General features: G+C 45.1%; 1 protein-coding gene across 1 annotated transcript in view; it reads right to left on the bottom strand.

The window, feature by feature from the left end:
- Positions 1–17,517, bottom strand: part of SUGP2 (SURP and G-patch domain containing 2) — a 54,713-nt gene that overhangs the window by 7,286 nt on the left and 29,910 nt on the right. The window contains exons 2-10 of the mRNA XM_086946869.1: positions 16,499–16,627; positions 14,563–16,065; positions 13,773–13,878; positions 13,372–13,679; positions 12,518–12,629; positions 11,448–11,755; positions 9,729–9,787; positions 8,991–9,133; positions 8,479–8,593 (exon numbers count right to left, since the gene is read on the bottom strand). Coding sequence (XP_086802995.1) covers positions 8,479–8,593; positions 8,991–9,133; positions 9,729–9,787; positions 11,448–11,755; positions 12,518–12,629; positions 13,372–13,679; positions 13,773–13,878; positions 14,563–16,065; positions 16,499–16,619 — 2,775 coding nt within the window. The 5' untranslated portion in view covers positions 16,620–16,627. The remainder of the gene's footprint in view (positions 1–8,478; positions 8,594–8,990; positions 9,134–9,728; positions 9,788–11,447; positions 11,756–12,517; positions 12,630–13,371; positions 13,680–13,772; positions 13,879–14,562; positions 16,066–16,498; positions 16,628–17,517) is intronic.

The raw sequence follows: 17,517 nt of genomic DNA, 5'->3' as shown, positions 1-17,517 counted from the left end.
TTGCCTTTTTGCTAAGCAGTTCCTGTGCTTCTAGTAGCAAGAGCGAAAGTTCCTTTGATGAGTGTACCTTGTTGTTTGGTCTCCTGTATGGAGGTTGTTTTTCTAGCTCTATACAGTAGCTGTATTGTACGATTTTCAGTATCCATTTGTCTGTTGTAATCTTCCATTCATGGTGGAAGTCCCTTATTCTGCCTCCTACTGGTGTTAAATGTTCCAGGAACTGTTTGTCTTGTAAAATCAGGTTTAGGTTTTGTCTTATGTCTTGATGCCCCCCTAGAGGGGTTGTTAGGGTGGGCGTTTGTCTTAAGGTGAGGTCACTTGGGTGTGGGCTGTTGCCCTCCTCTCCGTGCCAGTCCTGGCCCATTTGCGCGCCCTCGAAAGGACTGGCCTCGTGGCTGGTACTGCCAGTTCTGCTGTTGCTGTCCCTGGCCGTTTCCTTGGTAACCTTGTTGGAAGGTTTGGTGCGATATACTAGGTAGGTGGCCTCCCGTACCATTTGGGCCTCTTGAGGGTACCCCATCTCATCCCTCTGAACTGCAGAGCTCCCATGGACCTTGCTGTCTCAGTCCTTTTTGAGCTGAATTAACGTGTCAACTGGCATTCCCAAAAGCTGCTCTCTGTTGAAGGGTGTATTCAAGATGTTGTTCTGGGCCACAGGCTTGAAGCCTGAAATCCTCAGCCATGTGTCTTTTCTCGGTCACCCCAATCATCATTTGTCTGCTGGACGTCTCCGCAGCATCCAAAGCAGACATCAACATGTGTAAGCCACGCTTTTCCCCTTCCTCTACCAGGTGGGCTGCCCTTTGCTGGTACTGTTCTGGTAGAGGTTTCCCCAGTTCTGGTATGCATGCCTGTTGATTAGGGCGTTTGAGTTTGCGATGCGCCATTGAATCGCTGCACTCCGTTCTACTTTCCTCCCCATGAAGTCCATCCTTCTGCTCTCTGTGTCTGGAGGAGGTCCGGCATTTGTGGGTACATTGACCTTTTCATAGTTGTTGCTGTTATAATTGAATCAGCTGGCACGGATCCCTGAATATAAGCAGGGCTCTTGAGAAGAGCCTGTACTTTTTCTCTGTCCTTGGGGTCACTGATTTACATACAGCTGGCTCCCTGAAAGCCTCCCTGCCCTGGTCCAGCACACTTGGAGCATGGGCAGGAATGACCTCCCTGCTTGTGTAGGTAAAAGAGGCTCCAGGAGAAAGCAAGCTTTGGGCTTCTTCTCCAATTTCACTCCATGTGTCTCTGCAGCATTCGTAACCACCATATTATAGATCCCTATATCGTACGGTGATGAAGGCCTTGAAGGGCAAGTGTCTACTCCCTCTACTGGTATTTCGGCATCGAGGTCATGCCATTCTAAGTCTTGCACCTCCGAGGACATCGAGTCCTGGTAGGTTTGCTGCTCCTCCTCACCTACGCCCTCGAAGTAATACAGGGCCTCTTCTTCCTGTTTCTAGACCTGTTCAGGGTCTTCGTCGCCCCGCGGCGGGATGGTGTACTGGCTCATCTTTTCGAAGTCCTTTTTCCGTTGTAGGATACTCATCATTTCGGTCTCAACCCTCCTTTTCTTCCTTTCCATCTCTGCAACTTGTTCGGCCTTGAGATTTTGTGCGCTTTGCTTCAAGGTAGTCAAAATCGTTTTTGACCCTTTTTTTCTCTGCATCGAGGAGTCCTTTTCGGGGGCTTCCTTCGAAGACCTTGATATTTCCTGGGCTTCGCCGCCTGGGAGCCTGTTTCTAAGGATACGCTGGGCTGCTTGTCCTGGGATGCTGTTGCTTTCGGAGAGTGTTTTGACGGCAAAGCTCCTTTCAAGGACTTAGTTTCACTCTTACGAGTGTCGGTCGAGTGTTTGGGGGTCAGAAACTCTTACCTTCAACGTTTTCTTTTGGACTTAGACAACACTGCAGTCCTCTGGTTGTTCGGCGATGTTGTCCTCCTCTCCACTGAAGAGGCCCAAGTCTCAGAGCGATAGAGGTGGCCCTTGCCCCTGCATGGTGTAGTACGCACTTCTCAACCTCTCTCTTACTCTTAGGGTCTTGGGTGTGTACGCTGAACACTCGTTGCAGTCCTCGCTTTTGTGGCCGAGCGGCAGGCAGAGTTTGTAGACTGGATGCTGGTCCTTCTGGGCATATTTGAGGTGGCAATTGGTGCATAACTTGAAAGGTGTTTTATCCATCTCCGCGCTCAGGGAGGCCCATGTGTGCACATTTTCTGTTGAACGTCAAGATCTCGGTTGAAAAAGCTTCTCCTTCGTCGTCCCGGTTACTTGACCTGTAGTCAGGTGTGTTTAAATCTGATTTTCAGCTATTTTCGTCGATTTGCTCTCCAATTCTCTGTAACTCTTCAGTAACGATCCTGGGCAAACAGCAAAAAAAAAGAATGTAAAGATGGCGACCAAAACGTGGGAGCTTCCAGGGGAAGCGCCTCAGCGTTACGAAAGACACCAAATGGTGGTATGTCGACCCCACCTGGGCCACGGAAAAAAAAAAAAAAAAAGAGACCGTAATTTTGGACCCAACCACTAGATGGCAGATTAATGTAGAGCATAGTGAATCCAGAAAGATTTGTGCTGCAAAATTCATTTTTTTTCACAGGCAGCAGTGGAGCTCGTGCAAAAGCTTAGCTGTAGTGGTAAATTGAGATGGCTTAAGAAGCAGCCTTGTGACAGCTTTTTGTACTAGCTGCAGTCGCTTGAGAGAACCCTTAACACCCAGATACAGAATGTTGCCATAGTAGTCGTGACTGGAGCATAGCCTGCTGTAACGAGGTAGGGATACATGCCTCGAGTGACTGGTGGAATCCCTTCCCTGCTGACCATGCTCCGACTCCTTTTCAGTCAGAACGGTGGAAGGAGGGTCGGAGCGAGCCAGACGACAAGGACAACAACAGTGGCTCCTTTAGGTGGGCGTTTTCCACGGAGGAGGACACACCCCCGAAGGACGTCAGAGTGACCGGATTGGTCAAAAGTCGGGAAGTGATGTACAGCGGGTGTGCGAGCACCCCGGAGGAGGAGAGACAGGCGGAAGCAAGCGGAGCAGAGGAGAGAGGCGAACGCGGAGGAAACGAGGAGAGAGGCAGCCCGAAGGAACATCACGGAGGAGACGAGGAAAGCCAGGAGGCCAACGACCCCGTGGACCGCCGTGCCACACTCCCGAGGGAGGAGTGTGGCTGTCACAGGTACGGCGGCGTTGGGCAGCCTGGGTAGGGAGACAAAGTGAGAGCGTGTAAATAGTGTAATCTAGTCCTGGTTTGTTCCTGCCCTGTGTAACTTCCCTTCCCTTCCATAACCCTTTTCCTTCAACGTTCCTCACATCCCCCCCCTTTGCAACGAGCACTGTAATCAAAGACATCACGTATCACTGGGTTACCCTCACCTCCCCTGGACCCCTTGGTGCAACCCCCATTGAGGACTGCGATCGAACTGCTTCCCTCTCTGTTGGTCTCTTGCATGTACCGGAGCCGGAGACAGCTGTGATAACATCCGATCCACCCCCAACTCCTGAAGGAGAAGACAATAGCCACGGACCCCAGCGTGTTCGCCTGAGAGAGACTGACCCAACGGAACAGAAAGACGCTGATGTCAAAACCCCCTAGAGCTATAAAAATAAAACCTTCTTTAACCCCTCTACTTGGTGTCACGGTCGTCCCTACTCCAACGCCCACACGTGCATTGATGTTCTTTGTGCTGGCATTGGAAGGCAACCTCAAAAATCTTTCAGCCATCTGAGAATTCCGAAGCAGGTAGCCACTACCATAATGATCTGGGTGTTTGTCAGCTTGCCGTCAAATGAGAAACCCAAAATCTGAACAGCTCATAGTGGTATATATAGTGGCATCAGACCAAACTGGACTTGGGGTGCAGGGATGTAGGGTGTCGCCTTTAATAGTAATGCAGATAGGTCTGGTCTAGTCAACACCTTCACTATTAATCAAGGCAAGTCCCTCCAAAGCCTAATTCCCGACCCAGAGCTTCAAAACGCCCCAGTCAAGACAGCGTTTAAACCTCAAACACCAATGAAAGTGTGTTCCCAGGCATGGGTTAGTTACACACAGGGCAATGTCCGCACGATGTACCTGTTCAGGTAGTCACATTTCCTACACGGACATTGGTAGAAGGTACAAGTACACAGAAGAGTGGGACTCCCTCCAAAAACTAGTCAACTGTGCTAAATTTGCACCATGAAGGGGACACTAGATGACTGTAGCTGCCACTCCCACAACCAGTGTTAAGACTGGTCTTACCCTGGTAAAATGTAGAAAGTAATGGTACTGACAAGATATACAGATTCGTCTCTCTTATGCGATCAGCGGAGAAGTATGCCCCAGGGAAAACTGTTTGGAAAATTAAATAACCTGCAACAAGCCACTTTATTATAAAGTCAAGGGTTGGAATGATTTACAAGGCAATCAGGTAGTGTCAGACAGCTGGTCCGACAGGTCAGTGTGTGAGTTGTAGGAATGCTTTGGGACCCGCTGCATAGTCTGGTGGGCCACTTTATTGCTGATTTCCCCGATATCATTCATTGCCTGCAGTATACCTACAGTCTTAAATGCCGTGAAAACACCTAGACAACGTATGTTTACAAGTTCAAAACTGCCCCTATTATCAAGCGTTTGCCACTTATTTTGGTACCTGGCTCCATTTTCTGTCCCAGTCTGACCCTGCAGAAGGCACCTCCACTGCTTCAAGAGAAATCTTGCATCTGGTCGGAGTAGGACCATTCCGCTTTCCTCGAAGACTGAAGTACCGTAAATTGAGCATTACCTTCTACCTCTTGATAACTTATTAATCTCACCTGCTCATCAGTCTGTGTGTGTAAAACACACACACAACTGCAGCACAGTATCCCTACCCATCCCTCAACAATGATATTTCTGGTTCTTGAGACACCAAGTCGGTCTAGTAATCACCAGAGGCACAAACTCACTACTTCCAAGATTGCAACATTCTCTAAATGAATGGGAAATTTGTAATGTACGAACTTAGCCCAGGGGCATCAAGGCGCAGGGACAGACAGACACAGTCTCAGTACCGAATACAGGGCCACTAGTAAGCTTGAGAGAAGAGCCAAGTTTTCAAAAGTCTACGGAAGGCCACCAGAGAAGGCGGACTAGAAAGTTCAGGGGAGAGGGAGTTCCATAATTTAGGAGCCAAGGTGGAAAAGGCTCTTCCTCCCCACCTAGCCCTCGTGAATCTGGGAACCGAAAGCAGATTTCTGGAGGCAGAACGCAGAGTTCTCCTAGGGATATAGGCTGCGACAAGAGACCTAACGCCTTTGGAGCCTGAGCCAAATACAGCTCTGTGGGCCATACAGAGGAGTTTAAAGGAAATCCTAGAATGTATTGGGTGCCAATGAAGATCCTTCCCAGCCTCGGTAGCCGAAGCCAGCCTGGGATGGTTCAGGACTATCCTGGCAGCGGCATTCTGCACCATCTGGAGGCGATGGACAGAGCTCTTATTTATGCCGCTGTAAAAGGCATTGCAATAATCAAGCCTGGAGGAGACCAGGGCAACTGTTGCCTGTTACTGAGCTACGGGGGACAGATACGGGGTAATCTTTTTCAGATTCCTAATGATGGCGCAACAGGTGGACACTGTTCTATTGACCTGGGGATCGAATGATAGGGCTTAGTCACTCAGTATTCCTGGCAGAGTGGGTACAGTGAGGGCAGTCCCCCCCAAAGAGAACGGCGACGAGTCCTCAGACCACATATCCTGATTTCCTCCAAAAATCAGAACCTCAGTCTTTTCCCCGTTTAACTTTAAGAAATTCCGTACCATCCACTGTGATACTGCCACAATGCACGCTCTGAATTTGAGGACTGAGTCGTTAACCGACTGAGTGATGGAAACCATGATCTGGGTGTCGTCGGCGTACGACAGTACCTCAAACCCGAACGATCTCACCACTTTAGCAAGTGGGGTAACATAGATGTTGAATAAGAGTGGGCTTAATGAAGAGCCCTTCGGTACCCCACATTGCACCGACTGGGAGGAGTAGAGAAAGTTGCCCATCTTAACTCTCTGCTCTCTTTGGCAGAAGGAGAGAGGCAAGTAACCTAAGGGCGATTTCATCCACCCCAATCCCCCTCGAGCCTGGAGACCAGGATCGACGGGGACAGGGTGTCAAAGGCTGCCGTGAGATCCAGCAGCACCAGCAGGGTAGTGTATCCGGTCAACCTCAGAACGGATGTTGTTGATCACAACCGTAAGGGCAGACTGTGCTGTGTGCGGCCCGAAACCCATGTTGCGAACTGTCCAACAAGTTAGATATCTCTAGGAAAGTGGACAAATGGCAATTGAGATGGGTCTCTAGTATCTTGGCCGGGGCTGGAAGAAGTGAAATAGGACAGTAATTCTTTAGAACTCCCGGGTCTAAAGAAGCCTTCTTGAGCAGTGGTTGCTGCGGTTTTCCAGGCTAGGGGAAAGATCCCCCTCCGTGATGGCCAAGTTCATAACCTCTCGTAGAGGAGGGAGAGCCACCTCTCTACAGGCCTTCAAAATTTTCAAAGGACAGGGGTCCAGAAGCAAGCATGACTTGGTATCATCAAGAAGGCGATTTAGTTCTTCAAGGGTCAGGTGAGGGAAACCAGTAAAGCGCGGTTTAGAGCTGGATTCAAGAGCCTCATCCTGAGAAAGAGAAGGCAGAGGAGATAAGGATGCATAGTTAGTATTCAGCTCCAGGTTGAGTTTCCAATGAACAATGGATATCAGCAATTTTTGAGTGAAAAAAGCTTGCGATGTCGCAGAGCTCCTGTGTCTCGACTGTAGGGTCAGCTGATTTGGGTGCTGATAACGCGTCAATGATTTTAAAAAGGTCTCTAGAGGATTTTAAAGAGACGGTAAGATTGGTACAGTAGCTCTTTTTTTCTTCCACTATAGCCTTCTTGTATTCCCTCAACAATAATTTGTGTTGGGGTTTTCCCAGGGAGTCAGGATGGGCGTGCCAGGACCTTTCCTTTTGTCTACACTTCTGTCGTAGAAGCCTAAGACGGTCAGAGTACCAGGGCAGCGAGGGACTTTTCCGGGCAGAGCAGCGTTGCTTGGCAGGTGCTAGTGTGTCTGTCGCCTTGGATAGAGTGTTAGATAGACTTAATGCTGCTGTGTTAGGGTCTGACAGCGAGAGGGAACTAAGGGTATCCATAAAAGGTGCAAGAGTCGCACTATTGACTTTTCTGTAATTCCTTCTGGTTTCCCATTGATTACTCTTGGATTGGTTGGGGACAGTGGAAGTAGCATTCAGATAAAAAGGTACAGCCCGATGGTCAGACCAGGTCAGCGGGATGGATATTCCGGTCGTTAGTCTGGCATCGTTAGAAAAGATGCCATCCAGCATGCCGCCAGCTGAATGCGTGGGGCCCACAACCAGTAGGATTAGACCGCATGCAGACAAGCCTTCTACTAATGACACTATCTCGGGCATCTGCGACCTCTAAATGAAAATTGAAGTCGCCAAGGAGGGTTAAATTGGGCCTATTAATGAAAGGTTCTAAAAGTTTCATCAGGTTTTGGGGAAAGTGGATCTAGGGCCACGGGGTCTATAGCAGAGAATGCCTGAAAAGGAGGCTGTGGGGCTAAAATGTATCGAGAAGTACATTGCCTTAAAATTATCAGAGGGAGAAGAGAGGGGGTCAATGCGGCAGATAAAGGAATCTCTGAATAGAATTCCCAGCTCACCACCCCTGCGACCGGTTCGGTCCATCCTGGTCAGGACATAGCCCTCCAGGTTGGCATCCACCAGATCCGGGCCTGAGGAATTCGAACCCCAGGTTTCAGTTATAAAAACCCATGGGGGTTTCCTTTGCAAGACAAGATCACTGCACAGTCATTTAACTTCTGCAGCATCTTGATCATTCAGCTGACAAGATAAAGAGCACTTATGGCTCCTTGTCAGAGTCCCTGGCTGAATCAAAAAGGGAAGTGGGTGACTCTTGTTCCAAACACGCAGTCTAGTGGAAAACTAACCAATCTGAGCTACAACCCTACAGTTAGTAGCCTGCAAAACGTTTGTCTAAGACAGAGTTTGCATCTAGTGTTGTAAGAGGCTCCAGCAGAGCAGTGTACGCTCTACTGGCAAAGCTAATGCCTTTAGCATCATTTATGCTAACAGGGATATCAGCAAATAAGTGTAGAAAAAAGTAAATAAAGTATGGCCTAGCAATTATCCACTTTTTTTAAATCCACAATTTTAACACAGACAAATGTGGACTGCCTTAATTATCAAGCTTGCTGCTCAAAATTGATAACTCCCATTAAAGTTATAGGCAGAATTAAAGTCACAGGAGGTGGGGCGGAAGTAGAAAATCATGATTTTCAAGCATAATCCATTTTTGGTGAGGAGCAAAATGTCCTGCAACTGAAACGCAGATGGCAGAATCTGCTCATTTTGGCCATACCTTTCAGTTCCAGCCAGGTCAGAAGACTCAACTGAAGTAGGAAGAAATTTAGAAGACTACTTCTACCACCTTTGAACCTACCTAATTAGTTTGTTTCTGCTTGTACATCTGCATCATTCTTTGACGGAAAGAATCAAACGTATCTTCCTTCTTTACACTCGCTTCACCCAAGCCCTCCCCTCTTGAAGTTGTTCCCCTGCAGAATAAATAGAAGAAAGAGTTAGGCAATTTATAATCACACTCTTAGACATGAGTAACTATGATGAGAGAAAGGAAAGTAATATAGTCAATATAACCCCGACGCCCCCAAAACCTGGCACCCTCCGAACATACCCACCCAAAGGGAAGAGGCAAATTTACACCCCCTCCAAGAAGCAGTTCTAGAGACAACTTGACTCATGAAAAAGCACTGCATGCAACACCATATTGTATAAAGTAGTTTCCTGAACACAGTAACACAATCCAACTTACCTTTAAGTGGAAAACCCAAACTATGCAGCAATCACTTTCCTTAATATCCCCCAAAAGCGTACTATGTCCCCCAAAGAACACACAGAAACCCGGAGCGACATAAAGACATTGCCACAACATACACTTTGACCGGATCTTTGATCCCAGCGCCTTCAGATCCAAGGCCTTCGCCCTCCTTCCAGCCCATTTTACTCAGCATCTGGAAGCCCACATTCTTGTCTGTTAGTTTCTTGTTGGCGTACTCCAAGTCTCTTTTTTCTGGTTTCTACATTGCAGAAAAAATAATTGGTAATCACTTAGAAAACACATTACTTAATACCCTCAAAAGAAATCTACAGATTATAAAAACAGGCAACCACTCCCTTTTTCATATTCACAAATGAAGCCAGGAACAGCCATCCTGTAACAAAACAAAAATAAAATCCCAGCAGGCGAATGACCAGAAAATAAGCAAACAAATCATCACCTTGAACTAGTTATATTAAATAGTTCTAGTAGGTAGGATGGAAGAAAAAAAAAAAAGCTATTGGAGTTTCCCAAAACCGGTTTTCATTCAAGGGCTTAAAAGGGAGTGAGTGGGATATGGCCATTGAAAGGCGTATTTGGCTAAGCCTGTGGCATGGCTCAGAGCAGTGGCATCACAAATCACTACAGAAGTAAACAACTCTGAAGGGGAGGGGAATGATAACATGCAGAAAATGAACAACGCATCTCCTTCCTCTCCGTTTGTCATTTATATTTTACGTAAGTGATCAAACAATAACCAAGAAAAAAAGAGAATCAAATTGACGTTTACTTTGTGCTGTGTTCTTTGACATCAGCCTAATAATATATTGAACATAAGGAAAAGCAGGCATTACCTTCTTTTGTACTGGCCTTCCTTTTGGCCTTTCATAGGCAATCCTAACAGGATCATGAACTAGGGGAAAGAAAACATGAAGCCATTATTCTCCTACTGCGGAATCACTAACGCAGATGCCATTTACAATATCCCATAAGTAAATCAGAATACACTTCAGTTGTGGGGCCAGATTAATTTAGACCAAGAGAATTAAAAACCCAAGACTGATCTACAGCGCCTTTGATCTAGCACCCTCGGAGCACTCAACAGGTGAGCACAATATACTCCATGGTTATCTCAGGCTACAGTAGGGCAGGGTATTACAGACCGCATAGAATAAGTATTGCAAATCTTCAGACTACAGAGATGCTGCTAGTTCACACTTATAACTATTACACAGAGTGAACAATAATTCCTTTATTCTTCATTATTAGTACGACAGAAAAAAGCAGCTCTTTGGGTTCAGCAGCAGCCTCAGAGCCAGCAGCAGGAACTGACTGCAGGCAAACCACACACCAAGTGCCTACACCAATCAGATTTGTTTCAGGGCCCATGAAAAATGGCAGTCTGTAACCCCACCACTTCCCAACAAGTTACAACTAGAGACTGAACAGGTTTGAGGTCTCAGTTTCATACTACGGTGCTGCCTGAGAACCCAAAAGGATAACTGAGCAAGCGGCAAGGTACAAAACAAAAAATGTGGTCTCAGAGCGTGAGTGTATATGTGTGCGAGAGAAAGTGGCAGAGAAAGCAAGAGTATAAATGAGTAAACCTTAAAGACAAGGTATGAGTAAAAGTGCATTCAGATGTGAATGAGCAGGTACGTGAGGATTATAGAGTGAAGAGTAACCAGGAGTAAGACAATTTCTACGAATGCAGGAATGTAAGCGAGCACAAGTGAGAATGTAGAAGTTTACAGTTGTCCCTGGCATACCGAAAGCATTTCGGGGCTTAGAGACCAAAACTGCTGAATCCTAGTGCTGGTATATCCGAGGGAATTCGTAGCAAAACTACAGGAAAAAACACTGGCGCGCTAGAAGTAAGCTTGGTACATATAAAACTTGTCATATGGGACACCTGTGGCAAAACATCGACACTGGAATACTTAAGATCTTTTGTGCCATATGGAGCCTAATCCATGGAAAAAAAATTGGAACCGACACATTGGAAGTAGTTCTTCGTATATGGGGCACCTTTGACAAAATGCAGGTGCGGTGACATTGTAAGAAGTTTTAGGCATATGACCATTAAATCTGGGAAGGCGGCAACCATGACAAAATGCTGGTACCAATAGTTGCCATGGTATATGGAGAGCATCAATTACAAGCCTGCTACTGGATTTTTGCATGTCATTTTTTGGCATATAGGAGCATCCATGGCAGATTTCTATACCCAGAGACAATGTATAGTACATGGGTGTCCCCATATTATACTTCTAAATAAGTGTGTGTGTGTGTGTGTTTGGGGGGGGGGGCTATGACTTGAGCTAGTGTGTGTGTAAATTAGGCTTTAAAATGCACCCTTTAAACATCCCCACCCCAGTTTTTCAAAGGGTGAGAGAGGAAAGAACACACTGATGCCTCCTTCGAAGTGGGGTTTGCTGGAATTCAGGAATAGTATTCCACCCAGTACTCTGGAAAATAACCAACTGCCAACACTGAATGCAACCAGAGAATGTAACGGGTATAAAATGCCAATAACAAAACAAACTTCTAAGATAAAAAAAAGAATCACTCACCTTTAGGGTCTTCTACATGACATACTCTCTTGGCGGGAAGCATTCCAACTTTAAGAGCAGTGACTCTTTTACGGGGGAGTGTACGGACAGGTGCTTTCTTTGTGACCTCATCTTGGCTTGCTGGCTCGGGCGAAATTTCACATTCCATTACAGCCTCAGCACTGTCGCCATTTGCAGAGTCAGCTTCCACTACAAGTTGTTGGTCCTTCTTGGGGTCACTTGCTTTTTCTTTTGTTTCAGTTTTCCGCAATTCAGCTACCTTTCCCTGATAATATTTGTAAGCAGCGCTGTCTTTTTCTTTTAAGAACCTAAATATAAAGAAAAAAGATGTTCGAACAAGCATTATTTGTGAAAGTTGGGAGTCGGTGGGGGGCTATTCAACATCTTTCCAAGGGACGGAATGCCCCCTTTGGGTTCCATACAGTGAGGTGACAAATGATGGTATCATTTTCTTCACAATGAAGCTAAAATGACTGCACCTAGGTCACTAAGTCAATGCATTGTGGCCTTGGACAGACGGTTAATGAGGCCCTTTGGCACTTGTGCTGTTCGGAAGCACATGTGCCACTATTATGGTCAGCTTCTACAAATATGGTTATATAAAAAGAAAGCCTCCAGGAGGTTAAGCACCCCCAAATAGTAAAATTTTGCAAACGTTTGAACACACTGGTATGAACTACTGCCAATGCCACAAGCAGCGCTCCCTGCCTTTCCTTAGTGCGCTCAACCTGATAGCAAAGACTTTTGCATTAATAAACCGTTTGTACATTTCTTAGCAACTTACACAAATGGACAGACATTTTTCCGTAGAAGCAAGAATCTGCCTTTCGCAGACCCATAATGTGGTATTGCACAATGGCAGCCAAGTGGAATGCTGGTGATTGGGCCTACTTTAACAGAGGACAAAAACCTGAAAAGTTTTGTTCTTGATGACAAACAATATCCTGGGTGTTGCCTTGTTTTAGGGCATATTAAGGTATATACCAACTACTGAATGGCCTGATCTGCTTTAAAAAGTAGATTAATTTTCACAATTACCATATCAAGCATAGCCAAAATAAAATGCATACCAAAACTCTGGATTGCTCTCACTGTTCTCCTTGCTGAACTGCTCAACTTCAGGTCCCATCTGAACAACAAATTTGGCGAGTTTCTCAGCTGTATCCTTCGTTTTGGCATCAACTAAGTACAAAATTAAGCAGAGTTCAACTGAAACAGCAGAAGAGGTCAGCTAAGACATCTTATGGGCAAACATGCCCATTACAACCAGGAAGAAACTGCATGTTCACCCAGAAGACTTATTTAAAATCACTAAACAGTCAACCACTAGGCTCATGTGGCCCAGCAGGCAATTCAGAACAGTTCCAGTCTCAAGTACCAGAAATGAAAAGATTGTTCTCGTGCCTTATAACATGTGGGACAATAGGTGAAGTAACAGAACGAAAGCAAAACAAGAAAGTGGGCTACACTGCAACATGAAATTTTAGGACTCTGAGACGCTTGCCCGCCTATGCAGCCGTGCACAAGGAAGCAGGAGTCTGCCCTGCCCAATTATGAAAGTGAATAGATAACATTACAAGTTTTACGTCAAGGCAGCAACAGTACCCTACCTAAAGCAAGAGTGTCGCTTCCATTGAAGGGAACTAGAACTACACAACCTGCATAGAATAGTGAAAGCACGACTCAGCGCCATGACAAAGGCCCCTTCGTGGACGCTGCTAAACACAACAATGGAAGTTGTTCTGTACTAATGTAGTTGTAGAGTAAGAATGCACAGGTTTTCATCTCACAATAACATGAACTAAAATCGATCAGCCATGGTTGTCCTATGCACAACGGATTGTGAGGCTCATATACACAGGTAGTTTAAAGACAAAGCCTTTATGGTACAACCGCAATAGGATGAAGTCCAATGATCGCCTACCTTCTGTGCTCGGACGACTTTTTTCCTGAGGTGCAGCACGTTCTGAGATTTTGGGTGCTTGCAGCGGCTCAGAAGCTGCCCTCAGCCTCCGGCGCTTCGCAAGTGCTACATTCTTGAATAGCTTGGTCTTGAATTCTCGTACTCTTCGTGAAAACTCTATACGTTTCACAGACTCGGCAGCAGCTTCTTCTGCGGTTGGTTTGGCTGTCTGTTGTCTTCCATCCCTTACAATTTGGCGCACCTTCTGGGTCTCTACCAGTTTTGTACGATAATACTGGTATTCTGGGCTCTTCTCATCAAAAAAGAACCTGCAACACAAATTGATAATTACCGATGTCATCAGAGTTCCTTGCGCTTACTGTAATCTCTTTGGCTTACACTAACTGGATTCTGTAACTTACCATAACTCTGGTTGCTTTTCAGTCTTTTTCCCTTTAAATAGATTTATACAGTGTTCCGCAAGCTTGTCAATGGTCTCAACAATTTTGGGATCTGCAGGTCTTTTATCTAACGCAGAACAAAGAACTGTTAGCATTTGAGAACTTACAATTAGTTGTCTTGCTACACATTTTTAAGTCCAGTCCTACTGGAATTACGCAGCGGGCTGGACCAAATGATGTGGCAGGTTTCTCTAACTTACGTGGCAAGAAAGGGCAAATGATGCTGCACATTTTGATAGTATTGTTTCATTTTTGTCATTTTTACAAGTGATCACTTGAATGAGGAAATGTTTTATCTGGTTAGTACCAGTTGAGCAGCCAAATACATCAATAAGCGAAAGATTTGTTACCCTTTGCCAAGGCCCTTCCACTGCACAGTAGCATGCATTGCTGAATTTTTACAAAATTAGGATCAGTTTTACATAGTAAGTTTTTTTTTAAAGATCTGTAGATTGTGCAGCAGATGGCTTATGTGGCAAATGCAGCAAATACATAAAAATACAGAAATACTGCAACATCACATAATCCCAGTGGATCCGCCTAAGGTGAAAGAACTACACACTGACATACTGAAAGTGTCCTTGCATAATTCAAACAATGCGGGGATTCTATAGATCATGGGTGCATTACTAGCCAAATAAACACATATACAAACAATTGGATCCAGCTCCTGTGCAAAAAAAAAAAAAAAAAAAAAAAAAAATCAGGCAGATTACAAATGAAAACTGATATTTTAAATCAAGTTATTTACCTTTGTTTTCCTTTTTAGTCTTAACTTCTGGGGCTTTCACTTCTTTCACAGGTAAAGGGGCCATGCTGATTGGATAACTACTCTTTGATAGCCAACCTTTCAAATGGGACATATACTCCTTCCCAAACAGGAACGAGTCCTTGAGGTTTGGGTGATCGCTGGGATTTGGTGCCACGCCCTGGAGACCCATTGATTCCAAAACTCTTTCCTGCCGGATTGATGTTGCTAGAGCAAATGTTTGCCCAAGGAGGACAAGGGACTGGCGGCATAAAGAAACATTCTTCTCAAAGGCATCCGACATATCTCCTGGTCCAGCATAGCCCACTTTTTGTCTCAGCTCATAGTTGTTGCAAGCCATTAGCAGAGGTATAATGCTCTTCAGAATCCCAGTTTGCATCTTCCTCATTCCTGCATCATAGGGCTTTATTATTTCGAAAAAGCAGTTCTTTGTTTTCACAGCATTTTTGTCTATCAGCATGTTCAGCAGTTCATTGTCTATTCTAGGACTTTTTAGCGCTGGGTGTTTCAAATCCTTTGCCAAGAAGAAGCAGTAATCTCTGTACGTTTGTGTGAGAAAGAGTTTGAAAGCTATAACTGCTTTTGAACATGCTTCTGTCTCATGTTGAAACATAAGTTCCTGTTCATCCGTGTAATGAACGCTCATTCGAATAGAGTCAAATCCAGCCCATCGTATCAACTGATTACCAAGCCTGTGAAAAATGTTGTGGTTGTCATTGAAATCGATTATAGGGTCTTTTAGAAGGGGTCTTTTAGCACTAGCTGCACCAGCTGCTCCCCTGCCTCTTGTGAATCCCAAGGTTCCCCCTCGACCCGGCGGTCCAATTTTGGACCCCCGCCCACGAGGGATTATTCCATCTCCACGTAGAGGACCTCTACCCCGCGGTGCCCCACGTCCCCGCATTGGTACCTCATCTCTTGGAGATCTGAATTCGTGAGCTATAGGCCCCGGGTGATCAAACCGCTCAGGTCCTCTATCAACAAATTCTTCTCTGGGACCCCGGGGGCGAAATTCATCATACACTGGAGGTGGCACAAAATCACGCAGAGGTGACCTTCGCGGGCTATACTCACGACGTGGAGGGGGGGCATGAGGTTCGCGAAACTCCAGTTCACGAGAATAGGATGCATCTCGAGATCTGGGAAGGTCATCTCTGTCAAACTTAGAACGAACTGCACGTTCTGCTAAGTAATCCTTAGCTATTGGTGGAGGGCTTCTAGATCTCCGGCGTTCAGGGAAAGGATCAAATGGGCTGCTTTCATATTCTCGCACTGGAGGACTGGTGAATGGGTCCCTTCTAGAATCTTCTCTCCAGCTCCCACTATCACGAGGACTTCGTAGGGGAGCATCAAGTGGACTGCGCATAGGAACATCACGAATTGGATCTTCATGCCCGCTGCGTCCTGGTCCGTCACGGCCATATCTTTCAGCTTCCAGATAATCATCATACCTCTCCGTCCTAGAACTCGGTCTAGTGACACCAGCTGAAAAAAAAAAAAAGTTTTCAATGCACAGAAAATAGTTTGTTTCTATAAACGCACATAGTTTCAGACTATAATATGCATGCTTTTGTATATTATAATGTATATTGTAATATGTCACCACAGTGGTAAGAATACTGGGCTACAGTGAGAACTATTCAATTCCCAACACTTAGACATCAAAAGGTGGGACAAGATTCTAGCAGTGCAGGTTTGTTATAACATGTTGACATGATACAGTACTTAAAAGCTACTCTGTTGCAGCAAATGTGTCACTTCTTTAGAGTAAAAATAAAATAAAATAAAAAATATATATATATATATATATATATATATATATATATATATATATATATTATATATATTTATGCCATCACTTTGTTTTTACACCAATAACAAGCTCACTCTTCAAAAATACAAATTATACTAAAGTCACCTTGTAATTTCAACTCATGCAGTGTTTCTTCAATGGCTTCATCTCTGGTAAGCCGATATTTACGGGCTTTTTCCTGCACGACGGCATCAAATATCTCCCTTGTCATTCGTTTAGCTGCCATTTCAGGACCTACACAAAAGAGACAATTTGCATAGGCTTTGAAAAAAAATACAACTACCATTTTTAGTTTCAATTCAATTCAATTCAGGGCTCGACATATCTAAAAAATCTTACTTGACCTGCAGGTCGAGTGAGTAGACTTTTCTACTCGACCTAACAGCAATGCACTCGACCCACAAACTGATCGCATATGATTTTTTCTCAAAACATTTGCAGCGCCAACAACCAAAAAAAACGTTGTCCAACCAAATTAACAGCAAATTTTAATAATTTAGCACCTAGTTACCTTCCTATGTGTGTATCAAAGTGCCGTGGTGAACGTTTCTGCCAACATACATGGCAAAAAAACCCCATAAACTTTAACATGTCATCTGCTACTCATAAGTTGCTTTGTGCAAGCTCACTCCTCTCAGTTAAGTCACGGTTATAGAAATTTCCCAGCCCTCACAACAAAACTCACTCAGACCACCCTCAGAATTTACTTGCACAAATAATACTGCATTTGCTCCTCAGGTGCACTTGTGCCATTTTAACAGTTTGCTCTCTCATATGGGACGACTTTCATTTTGGCACTGGACTAAGGACAAACCAGTTGTTCCTAATTCCAAAGACAGGATCAAGGTGGACTTACATAACAGCAATGCACCAACAAGACTAACAAAAGAAAAGGAAGCAAGGACCACAGTCAACTTACCCACCACATGTCATATTTCAGAAGCTTAAAGAAAATAAAACGTCGAAAATAGCATGCAAATTGCTGCACTCTAGATGAAGTTCACATGCAACCCTTAAGGTTGTAGGCTGGCAGTGGACATGAAGAAAGAGAAGCCAAGATAAACACAATCGGACTAGGCAACAGGCACAGAAAGCACGGTTATGCACTTTCCTAGAGGAGGCCT

This window comes from Lissotriton vulgaris, chromosome 12 (genome assembly GCF_964263255.1).
Source record: "Lissotriton vulgaris chromosome 12, aLisVul1.2, whole genome shotgun sequence".
In the NCBI taxonomy this organism is placed as follows: domain Eukaryota; kingdom Metazoa; phylum Chordata; class Amphibia; order Caudata; family Salamandridae; genus Lissotriton; species Lissotriton vulgaris.
The sequence above is the reverse complement of the archived record's forward strand: the minus strand, read 5'-3'. Positions and strand labels throughout refer to the sequence as shown.